This window comes from Cebidichthys violaceus, unplaced genomic scaffold, assembly GCF_023349555.1.
Source record: "Cebidichthys violaceus isolate CVI_PGR_0920_01 unplaced genomic scaffold, fCebVio1.0.p SCAF_9, whole genome shotgun sequence".
Classification (NCBI taxonomy): domain Eukaryota; kingdom Metazoa; phylum Chordata; class Actinopteri; order Perciformes; family Stichaeidae; genus Cebidichthys; species Cebidichthys violaceus.
Genome location: NW_027176975.1, coordinates 10119537 through 10130772, shown reverse-complemented (window position 1 = coordinate 10130772; position 11236 = coordinate 10119537). Strand labels below are relative to the sequence as shown.

The window sequence follows — 11236 nt, the reverse complement described above, 5'->3', positions numbered from 1 at the left end:
TCTATGGATAGCACAGGTCTTGGCAAATAATCTCATCCATTCTGAGCTCTTCCATTTTGTCAAAGACATTAGGCCTACTAGTTAAATATAATAATAATAAACACACTAAACAGTACAACGCTTAAAAACCCCTTATACTAAATGTTATATAACTTAACTGTGTAAACCTGAACCACCTATTGTGCATTATGCTGTTGTGATATCTGGATTGCTTTAAAGTATGTTGTAATTTAACTGCCTGACATGAGGCAATATTGGAGGTTTTTCCATTAAAGCCGAGATCCTCCGCAGTGATAAGTCTGTGGCAAGAAGCTGCCGAGCTGAGTGTCCGGGTCCACAATTTGTGACAACGCCCATTGTTGTCGTTACAACAGGTCAGCTGCCGGTTTATGATTTTAGTTGAGTCACTTGAGCCACCCGTTCTCGTTATACGTCCTTAGAGCAACCGCGTTGTACTTTGTTCCCCATTCATTTGATTTTCTAACGAGTGCGCTAGTCGTGAAACCAAAAGAAAAACAGTCATTTACAACAGTTTTTTTTGTGAGCTCAATCTTCGGGCGGAGCCTCAGCCTGCTGAGGGTCAGCCGTCGCTCTGTGGAGACACAGGTGGGTGGTGGAAAGCAAACGCGCTTGACAGCTAACGTTACATCCGAAATGTCTCCGATAAAGGACTTAAATCTGGTTTATGAAGCTCTCAACAAAGAGGACACCTTTTCTCAAGGAGATACTATCGCAGGTACACTCACGTTCAGTTTGACAAAAGAAACCAAAGTGAAGGCCCTGACCGTGAAAGCCAAAGGGGAAGCGCGCGTGCACTGGACTCGTGGCACCGGAGATAACCGCAAATCGTACAATGCGTACAGGAAATATATGAAACTTAAAGAGCACATAGTTGCAGAGAATGAGAAAGGTATGTCTGAGAAATATTTACTCTATGCGTCGCTCGCTCATTTTAACACGTGCACAGATTTATGTTATCTTCAATTAATGCCGGTCTACTTGTATGCCACATATTGTTAATTTGTATACATTTCGAAACACATCCTGAAGTAGGTCTAATAAATCTAACAATAAAGAGCAAATAAAGAGCTGTCAGGTCCCAACAGGAAGTGTTAATCGTTCTCAGTTATTTTGCAGGCACTGTGCTTCCCAAAGGAGACCATAGCTTTAAGTTCATGTTTGCATTTCCACAGGGGTAAGTATACATTTCTAGCATCTAGCAGGATCTACTGGGTTTGTGTTTACAAATACCTGTATTCCTGAACCGGTTTTGTCTTACAGGAACATGCCGTCATCCTTCAAGGGGTTACATGGAAAGATTGTCTACATGCTGGAAGCAAAGGTGTCCAGAAGCTGGCGGATGCCTTCTACAGTACAAAAAGAGCTGAAATTTGTTTCAAAGTCCCTTTCCCACCATGGCCAAGTAATGGTAAGTGGGACACCACAATGATACATGTTATGAATTTGTAATACTACAAATTAACTCAAATATTTGAAAGGAAAATAACCAAGATATCAAGCCACATGACTAAAGATCCAGCTGGCAATAACTGAAAGAAAGGAACAGAGGGGTTGAAGGAAAGGAAACAATGCAGAGTTAGGGATGAAAACTGTTTTACACTAAATGTGTCTTGAGCAAAGTGTAATGACATCTGGCATGGAGAAAATTCGAACATAACAGCAGTGGACTGTACTTATATATAATATAGTAGGAGGAAGTCAACAGGACCTACTGAGAGTTTGAACAATAGGGTGTGGCATGTGAACAAATAGAGCAAACTGGTTCCTTGAATAAGCAGGAATTGGGTTCTGCAAAAAGTAGTGGGGTGGTGAGTGATGAGAGTATTTAATGATATGATATTATGGCCCACTAGAGAATGGAGAGAGCATACAGTATTGCCCAACCCCCCTCTTAAACCTAGTCCAGAAGGATTCATTATGGGATGTTAAAGAGTTCACTTTTTATGGTGATAACTGACGAGGATGGCTTAATCCAAAGTTTAACAGCAAGATGACAATATGTTCTCCTAAACTTTGAATTTCAGCCGTATTAGTAGCTGCATTGATATGAAATAGTGTTTGTTTGTTTTTGTTGTTCTAGTGTCCACAGTCTGGTTCAGTGGATAAAAAGATGAGCACTTTCTCTGAAGGACAGGTCCAAATGTCTGCTACCATAAACATAAATGTTTGCTCTCCAGGTAAAGTCACTCTACTACATACTTAATTACAGTATGTGTAATGTATCATTTTGTTAATGTGTTGAGACATTTTTTATTTATAGGTGACAATGTGGCTGTTGTTGCCAAAATCCACAATTCCTCTTCCAAACAAATGAAGCCCAAATTCAGTCTACAGCAGAAAATAGTGTACCGTGCCAATGCCTCCACTAATATCAGTCACCAAAGTCTGTGCAAAATGGTTGGGGAGATAATTGCACCGAATTCAGAGGAATCCGTCTCCTGTCAGTTAACGATTCCTGCCGATGTCATCCCAACTCTCTATCATTGTGATATCCTCTCAGTTGACCATTACCTTAAGGTATGTAATAATGTAATAGTGATGACACATCAACAGAGAAATTGAGTATTTGCATTTGTTTGCAAATATTGGCAGTTATGTAATTGTTAAATCCCACGCTTCAACAACTGTTAGAGATATAAAACACCATAACCACACAACAGCATATATGATTACAGTACAAACAGTAATATATCAGACTATAATCATGTTTATCAGATGGCACGGTCATTTTAAATACTTGTATTTATATAAATAAATGGTAGTTTCATATGTTTCTCTTTCCCAGGTATATTTGGACATCAGTTTTGCCATTGACCCAGAGGTGGTGTTTCCCCTGGTCATAGTTCCTTCTGGTTTTGCTGCCCTTCAGCCCAGTGGAGCTGTGGGTCCTTACCCGGCTGGGGCTGTGGGTCCTTACCCGGCTGGAGCTGTGGGTCCTTACCCGGCTGGGGCTGTGGGTCCTTACCCGGCTGGAGCTGTGGGTCCTTACCCGGCTGGGGCTGTGGGTCCTTACCCGGCTGGGGCTGTGGGTCCTTACCCGGCTGGAGCTGTGGGTCCTTACCCGGCTGGGGCTGTGGGTCCTTACCCGGCTGGGGCTGTTGGGGCACCAAGTTACAGCGACTTCCCTCCCCCCGCCTTCCCGATTGGACCTTATCCTGTACCTGCAGCTTCAGGCGCTTATGGGTACCCAACACCAGATCCCACTCAATATGCAAACATATCAAGTGGATATAATAATCAGTGGCCACAACAGGCTCCATATGGGTTTCCAACTGCAGTTTCATCCTCAGTGCAGCCTCAAGCCCCTACTGCTCCTCCTCTGTTTCAACAGGGACAAGAACCTCCAGCGTATATGTCCCCTTTCTCCCCTTCTCAGGACACTCAGTAGGACTGGGTCAGATCACAAAAGCTTAGCTTCAAAAGGAACAGATAATCTTGACTTAAAAAATACTGACAGATGATGAGGGCATTTGAGCTATTTATATTTATTGCTATTTTCAAACATAAAAACTGCATTCTGTATTTCTGCTGCATATAGTATAAATGACATATCTGTGCCCCTCAGTCATTTCACTGTAGAGTGGAAAAAAAGTTTTTAGTTTAGTAAAAACCTATTTTTACTCAGGTCCCTTACTTTTATCACATACTTTCATTCATTCATGGCAATGCCTTTTACCTCAACTTGTTCTCATGTGGACTGGCGACAGTCTGTGCATGTACTGTATGTATGCACTATGCTATTTTTGTATTTTTGAACAGCAGACACTGAATATCATAATATAATATAATCAGAATGAAAATAAATGTTGTTTGAGACTAAGGTTTGAATCATTTTAAGTCGACTGAATATGTTTAATGTGATCAAGGTCTTTCACATACCTTGCGGTGCATCATGACAGTGAAAAACATCATGTGACCACGCAGGCCCCAAAAGCTGTCCCATTTCTCACAGTAACGAGTGGGCTATCCTATTCAGCTTGGAACACTGTTTTCCCCTTATAACAGATTTATGCTCTTTAAATCTAATTGGTAGTCCATGGAGCTGCAGCACACTAGTTGCAAACACATTGTCTTGCATGTCATAGTGGTAAACAAGGTCTATAGGTTGTATTAGCTGTGAACAAATGAACACAGCATAAACAGTGACCACCTAGTTACAGGTGGAGAGTAGAAAGTCGAAAACAGCCTAAGTCATCCCAAATATTAAGCAATCGCTTTGATCCCTGGACAATAACAATAACAGAGCATTTCAAAGGAAATCTACATTTTGAACTATGCATTTCCCAATGAAGAGTTATGAGGAGGAATGCTCGGATCCTCCATTCATCAGCGCATCAGCGCAGTGGGAGGTTGCATGAACTTTAGTTCCAGCCCACTTGCACTTGTTGCTCCATAGATGCAGGCTGGATTGCCACGGGATACCCCCAAAGTATCAGTGCCTGCCCTCGCCATGGGAAGAAGGCTGCCGTGTGTCTATTTGCTTGTCTTCGTCATTTTCCAAGGTAATTTTAAAGCCGTTTACGCTACGGTAGCAAATTGAACCGCACGGTGTAAAGCGGTTGGTCGTTTCAAGAGTCCAGATGACTAAATTAAAGATGGAAAGACAGCGATTCGAAGCCAGGGAAAACGGCCGCTCACGTATTCAGATTAACGTGTTCGACGTTAGCTGTCCAACAGTTGCATATTGTTTGTCGTATCTTTAGTAAGTTATCCGAAAGACCCTCTCCAAGCCTACAAGCCTAACCCGTGTAGCCGATCTTCACCAGAATAGCTATTAGCCTAAAGGGAGACCAGGCTACTACCTCACATTGAAAAAGTTGTGTTGCGATAAAGATACATTGCTTTTTTTTCTATTTCTGTTGTATGCCGATTAGTAGGACACTTACCAGCTACTTGTCAAACTTTACTCTTCTGACTTGCATGCTTTTTAATAAACAAAATGTAACGTAATTAATTGTATAAGCTCCCTCCTCAAATAACAACAATGGCTGAGAGGATTATAACAGCTCGAATAATGCCTTTTTCCCCCTCCACAGAGACGTCTGGCTTAAAGATTCAGAACAAGCTGCTGGCTAAATGTCTGCAGGTGCATGGAGCGACTTTGGGAGGCAGAGTATCTCTGGGTGATTGCAGCCCATATTCAGCCTTGCAGGAATGGCGATGGCTTCCAGAGAGCCAGGCCCTCAGCAATCACCACACCGGGGAGTGTCTGACCGCACCGAGGGAGCAGTATGAAGGCGTCCACCTGCAGCCCTGCATCTTCAGGGCTGAAAGTGACAACACTGATGCCGGGGTGGCAGCGGTGGATATTGGCAGAGAGGCAAGCAGCCAGGCATGGTTCTGTTCCAAGAGGGGCCACCTCACTTTGGTAGGGAGGGGGCTGCACCTTAGTGCAACACAAGAATCCACTTTGGTCTTCCTTTCGAGGGAACATAAGCAGGTAATAATATTTTAAAGGAACGGAAGGTTTTTCTCTGATAGTACCTTTTAATCAGATTACTTAAACGTATCTAAAAACTAGGGAGGAGAAGCATATTGTAGCATATGTTTTACTTAAAAAGAGTATAAAATGTCTAATGTTCTTTCCAAGCCTGGCAGCAGGTGGCGGACACTTGACAACCAGACACTGTGCAATGGGAGAGACAACCAACACCAACCTCACCACAATCTGGGGAAATCGTTGGAACCTGGGATTTTTCCAAGCGCCGTCTCTGATATAAAGGCTGAACCATGTAAGGACCTTTTAAAGTTTCTCACTAGCCGTAGTTTACTAAATCTTCCAACAGTATGTGACTAATAAAAGCAACATAAATTTCCTTAAAGGACCAGTCAGTGGCTTTGCAAGGTTATACCCCCCCTAAATTACAAATGTTATCGCCAACAGTGTAAATACTTGACATTATTGTTAACCATATTTCAATCACATGAGTTAGATTGGTTTTCTAATTTCCAGTCAGATAGTTGGATCAGGTCATGCTTGTGAATACATTACTTTTATGATCTTTGTCAATATTACGGTGGACCTGAATTAGAAAAAAAATAACCATAGATTAAATTTTTGTTGTCATGTGGTTGCCAGTAGGAACCATTTCCAAAACTCAACGTGTTGGTGCATTCATGGACCCGCTGAAATCTAAGCATTAAAGCAAAAAAAGCGTTTCTTCGGCAAGCTATGTTGTCAGAAAACAAAAACAAGAACAAACAAGCGTTTCCAAAGTGCATGTGATGTATTAGATGTTGGTCACATGATGTTTTTCTGCCATGGCCTGTAGATTAGATTACAATATGCCTGCTTTTAACGTGATGATTAAATATATTTGAGTGCTCTTTTGACAAATCAATATTTTCCTCTTCTGGGAAGACAGCCAACCACTCTGTGAATCAGCATCCCTGCAATGCTGACTCGTGCTGTGTTTATATCAGGCTGGTCCTGTTTGTACTGATTTCCATCTTACTGCTAAAGGACAAAAAGATGGACAAACAACTATCACTTCCTTCATCAGAAGGGCAAATAAATCAGACCTGTGAGGTTCAGTGTTGGTCATTGCTTCTAGTTGAGTTGTTTATCTTTTCGTCTCTCTTCTAGTTGACGGTATGATGGCAGTTGAAGTCACACAAACATATCCTATAATTGAAGTGCCTCTTCTGTCCCCGAGCACCAAATCCCCTGCAGATCCCACCATGGTTTTCTTCAGTGTGGACTATGGTAAGTTTGGTAGACTGAACTCAATAATATATCCTCTGTATGTCCCATTTTTTCAGTGGAAATATTTAAACCCAAAATACTGAAGTAGTAGACATAACAGCTCTGTCAATTATTCAGTAAAGATATGTTTACCTTTCCACCACTAGGTGGAGATGGGTGAATGTGAAACTGAGCAAAGTTTATGGTGGCCTGTTGCAATGTTTGCGAAGGAGTTTCAATGGGCATTTATTTGAAGGTTCAGAGTCTTGACAGAAAGTGCTTGAACAAGAATCACAACTTAGAAAGAGGTAAACATGAGTTAAAATGTGGGTTGTGTAAAATGAATGATGTGTTGCTTGGTCTGTGTGCATGTGTGCAGGGATGGGCTGGAAGATAACCATGCTGGTACTTAGCTCGTTGGCTCTGGTCCTGGGGACTGTGATTCTAATCCTCAATGTTTACTCCAACAGGTGAGTGCTAAACACACACACACACAATACACAGAAAAGTATATATATTTTTTAATTTATTTATAGATTTACTTTTGACCAACATTACTTAAATGTATTATCAATTTACTTATCAATTTACTTAATCATTTATATGGTCAAATATGCAACCTTTTACTGTTACCAGCTATGGATTTGCTTGTTTTGTTTTATTTTGTCTTTGAAAATTGGGTACATTTGAGTTTCTTGAGTTTTTAATCTGAAGACGTGAGCAATTTTAAGACATCGCTTTGGTCTCTGTATGTGATGGGCAATTCACATTTCAGAGTAATGAATTCATTTAAACTCAATAACATGAAACAATACAGTAGGCTCTCAAGTGCATACTGAAACGACATAACAAGTCTACCTAATGCGCCGCTGACACATTACATTACATTACAGTCATTTAGCAGACGCTTTTATCCAAAGCGACTTACAATAAGTGCATTCAACATTGGTAATCAAAAGAACTACTAGTCACCAGAAGTCATAAGTACATTTCCTTTTCCAAACAAGCATCTAAGAGCATGAAGCAGAGCATAACTCAGAGCCAAAGTACAGTGCAGAAACAAGAAAAACAGGTAGTGCTATAAGTAATATGAATACAATAAGTGCAACAAGCTAGTATGAAAACAATAAGCGCTAAGTGGAAGGCTCAGGGTAGCACTTCCTGAAGAGGTGGGTTTTCAGCCTGCGCCGAAAGATGGGCAGCGACTCTGCTGTCCTGACATCAGTGGGAAGTTCATTCCACCACTGTGGGGCCAGGACAGAAAACAGCCGTGACCGGGTCGATCGGCCGCCAGGACCTCTGAGCGACGGGGCAACCAATCGCCCCGAGGCAGCAGAGCGAAGTGGTCGGGCGGGGGTGTAAGGCTTGACCATGGCCTGGAGATAGGAAGGAGCTGTTCCTTTCACTGCCCTGTAGGCTAGCACCAGAGTCTTAAACTGCTCAGATAAACCTGCTCAGATTTGTATTGAATGTGCCTCTTCAATGTACATTTTATATAGAATTTGGGAGACCCACATTCAGTAAAAATGTGCTTAGATTTTTTTTCAAAGAGCTTTGGTACAAAGCAAACTGTTGCACCTCCACCCACTTGCTGTCCTTTTCTGTCTAACTCTGCCAGAAGGAAGAAGGTGGTGTGTGTTTTGAAGTCATACACTCCGAGGCCTGAGGTGAGCGTTCCTGGGTCCCCGGTGTCCAGTGAAAGAGCCCCGCTGACAGAGCATGCCATGCGCCTCCCGCACTCCTCCCCCACTTTACAGCGAGGAGAAATCCTGATCGAGTGGAAGGACGGCACTGTTACTCCACTGTACGAGGCCTGAAGGTTGTGCTGTTTAGGCATTTGTGGACACGGCATGGTTGCTTGTGCAAGGTTAAAGTATGTGTGTTGTCTTCTGAAGCTATCTGAAGGGGAGAAAAACAAAAGGCAAAATAAAAGGTTACCTTTTCTGCTGTCAGTTGACGTCAAAATGATTCTAAGCAAACTGTTTGGTGTAGGCTATTTCATAAAATAGAGAGCTCGTGGATCAGAATCAGACCGTTTCTGTTTGACTTAGCTGCCACAGGAAGATAAAAGCTGTTGTGAAGCTGCCAGAGTAGAAACAAGTGTGTACGTGTGAGCTAAACTATAAGTTTTTAAAAGTCTTGTCTTCTGCTGTTTGAGATTAAAGGTATTTCTGGTTGGATGAAAGGACTGTTAAAGGAATGTTAACACATTCAGCCATCTTTTTCTAGGCTTACTTTAAGTACAATTCAAGTGCTCAACAAAGTAGACAATAGCTTAGGGCTTTAGTTGGATAAATACTTAGAAAACTAATCTTTTTTTTTTTTATCTTTTTTTTACCTCAGCCTATATGAAGATCTGACCATCTAGGCCCAGTTTAATGTTGGACACTGTTGAGCTGTGGGATGAGCTCAGGTGACCTATTACATAATTCCTTGATTTTGCTTGACTTAACATGCCTAACAACAAATCCAAATACACCTTGGCTCCTGAGACTCACACCCTTAATATTGGGATTGTTTGAGGAAAATATAATTACAGTTGTTTTGCAACTTTGTGGTGGTGTGTCGCAAGAAACACTGTTAGATGTAAGTTGATAAGCGGTTTCAGAAGGAAATCTTAACCTAATGTACGTAGCAAATGTCAAAAGTCTGACACAGTATATATTCAGTACTGTTACATAAACATTTATTCATTTGAATTGTGAAAAGAGGCCTTGCTTATAACATTGATTTGAGCTTGACATTTCATTCTCAGCCTTGGAAACAGCAGTTGACGAAACAATCTCCACTCAAGGTCCACTTGAGCTTTTTAACCTCACCACACATTCTTCATCAGCAGATGAAGTTTGCACAGTTGACATGGACCTGAAGATGTTTAAACTTGTCCATTAGTCTGTGTTCATTGTGAATATGATGAGGTTGAAAGCTGCAGAACCAGCTTTTGACTGGAGATTGTTTTGTCAACTATCGTTGACCTTTTGTGTTTGTATGTGTCAACCTGGTAGACCATTAATTTGAGGTAAATGTTAGGTTTTTTTTTAACAAAAAATTATTTTACAATGTGAAATAGCTAATAAAATGGGATATACAAACAGTATATACAATTGGCTTGTACTTTTTATGACTACATAGTGGCATGATGTATTTTCTAAAGCGTATGTTTTTCAGCCAACCCTCCTCCATAGTTTAATACTATCCTGTGTGAGGGGGAAAGGGAATGATTGCTGACTACAGCACCATTTATAGTAATTACTTCAGACAGTCTGTGGGGATTCAGTAATCACACAAATGTTAAGTTGATGTTGACGGTGATGAGGCTTCTAGAGAACATGGCATTCCCTGTGGCACGGAAACTTCCCAGCAGGAGGAGTCTGTTTACAACGGAGAACCAAAGGCTGTTTTACTGTTTTTTGGGAGAGGCCGAGGTGTTGTTGTTGGGTAGCTCAATTTAATCTCTCCTTCATTTTAACAATAATGAGCAGATATGTGTTTGGACAAAACACAGCCAGAAGGAAAGAATGTTCATGTAAACCTGCTTATATGTTCTTTTAATGGACATTTTTGTGCACTAAACCTAGAGCTGACACCCCGTCTGCCCTGCTGGTAGTGTTTATCCTAATGAGAGGGCACAAAGTTTAATGAACAACACACAGCACCCTAAAATGACATGGCACCACACACCCTTCTAAACCACATCCACATGCCTGATGAGAAAAGGGTTATTTTCTTTCTCTTTTTTTTTTTGTTGCAAACAAATCCTTTAGCTTCCAAAATAATTGGCATTGAACTGTGTGTAAACTACATCGTAAGAACATTAGGCTTACTTTTTACTTTTGTTTTGTTGTAGACCTGCCACACAGATAACAATGCAATTTATATTTGGGTGTGAACATTCGTTTTCTTTAATGTTTTGGGTTGGTACTCCCGCACAGGATATGAAATACAACAATGCTTGTAAAGTGCTGACTTCAGCTTTACTATAATTCTTGTGTTGGGTGTTGACATGTTGGGTGAATAGTGTTGGGATCGTACGCCCAACCTGTGGTTATCCAATGTGGATCATGTGATCACCCTAAAGCACCTTTACAGATGAAAGTCAGCACTTTAACCACATTGTTATTGTTCAATTTCGAATCCAGTGTGCTGGAGCCAAAAACATGAGTAACTGTATCGCTGTCCAAATACTTACAGGCTTGCACTGTATGTGCATAGGTGTGTCTGCTTGCAGGTAAGCCAGAAGAGAGTGGTAGAGACACCTGTATGAAAAACCTGTGCGTGTTAGAGGACTGACTAAGCACTCTCGATACCTGGCAGATCATGTGTGTGGTGTCACAGTCTTCCTGCAATGGTTTCTTCAGGTTAGCACATTCACAAAACCATTATGGTAAATGCTTTTATGGTTTTTTCAAGTAGCATTGATGAAGTGATCTATACTCCTAACTTATGCAAGAGTACTATATTGTCTGTGTGTTTTTGTTTTGGAGCCTGAGAGAAGTGCACAATCTCCATTTTGTCTGGACACACATCACA

The 11236-nt window shown here is 41.3% G+C and overlaps 2 protein-coding genes across 2 annotated transcripts; both read left to right on the top strand.

Annotated features, from left to right (window-relative positions):
• Window positions 1–399: 399 nt before the first annotated feature.
• LOC137867335 (arrestin domain-containing protein 3-like) lies at window positions 400–3841 on the top strand. The gene is made up of 6 exons (XM_068703874.1): window positions 400–910; window positions 1138–1195; window positions 1282–1429; window positions 2102–2198; window positions 2282–2538; window positions 2807–3841. Exons 1-6 carry the CDS (start codon window positions 655–657, stop codon window positions 3407–3409), a joined length of 1419 nt encoding a protein of 472 aa, XP_068559975.1. The 5' UTR covers window positions 400–654; the 3' UTR covers window positions 3410–3841.
• An 84-nt stretch (window positions 3842–3925) lies between these two features.
• On the top strand, window positions 3926–9803 carry si:dkey-245n4.2 (uncharacterized). The gene is made up of 6 exons (XM_068703875.1): window positions 3926–4523; window positions 5058–5461; window positions 5612–5753; window positions 6608–6727; window positions 7086–7176; window positions 8325–9803. The coding sequence occupies exons 1-6, from the start codon at window positions 4418–4420 to the stop codon at window positions 8521–8523; spliced, it is 1062 nt and encodes a 353-aa protein (XP_068559976.1). The 5' UTR covers window positions 3926–4417; the 3' UTR covers window positions 8524–9803.
• Window positions 9804–11236: the final 1433 nt, after the last annotated feature.

What these genes read in the sequence shown, in the direction of transcription:
- LOC137867335 (XM_068703874.1), top strand. Translation starts at nt 655, where the DNA reads ATGTCTCCGATAAAGGACTTAAATCTGGTTTATGAAGCTCTCAACAAA. An exon ending in AGTTGCAGAGAATGAGAAAG is followed by an intron (nt 911 to 1,137) that starts GTATGTCTGAGA and finishes GTTATTTTGCAG; the next exon opens with GCACTGTGCTTCCCAAAGGA. An exon ending in CAGTTGACCATTACCTTAAG is followed by an intron (nt 2,539 to 2,806) that starts GTATGTAATAAT and finishes TCTCTTTCCCAG; the next exon opens with GTATATTTGGACATCAGTTT.
- si:dkey-245n4.2 (XM_068703875.1), top strand. Translation starts at nt 4,418, where the DNA reads ATGCAGGCTGGATTGCCACGGGATACCCCCAAAGTATCAGTGCCTGCC. An exon ending in TGATATAAAGGCTGAACCAT is followed by an intron (nt 5,754 to 6,607) that starts GTAAGGACCTTT and finishes TCTCTCTTCTAG; the next exon opens with TTGACGGTATGATGGCAGTT. An exon ending in TTTCTTCAGTGTGGACTATG is followed by an intron (nt 6,728 to 7,085) that starts GTAAGTTTGGTA and finishes GCATGTGTGCAG; the next exon opens with GGATGGGCTGGAAGATAACC.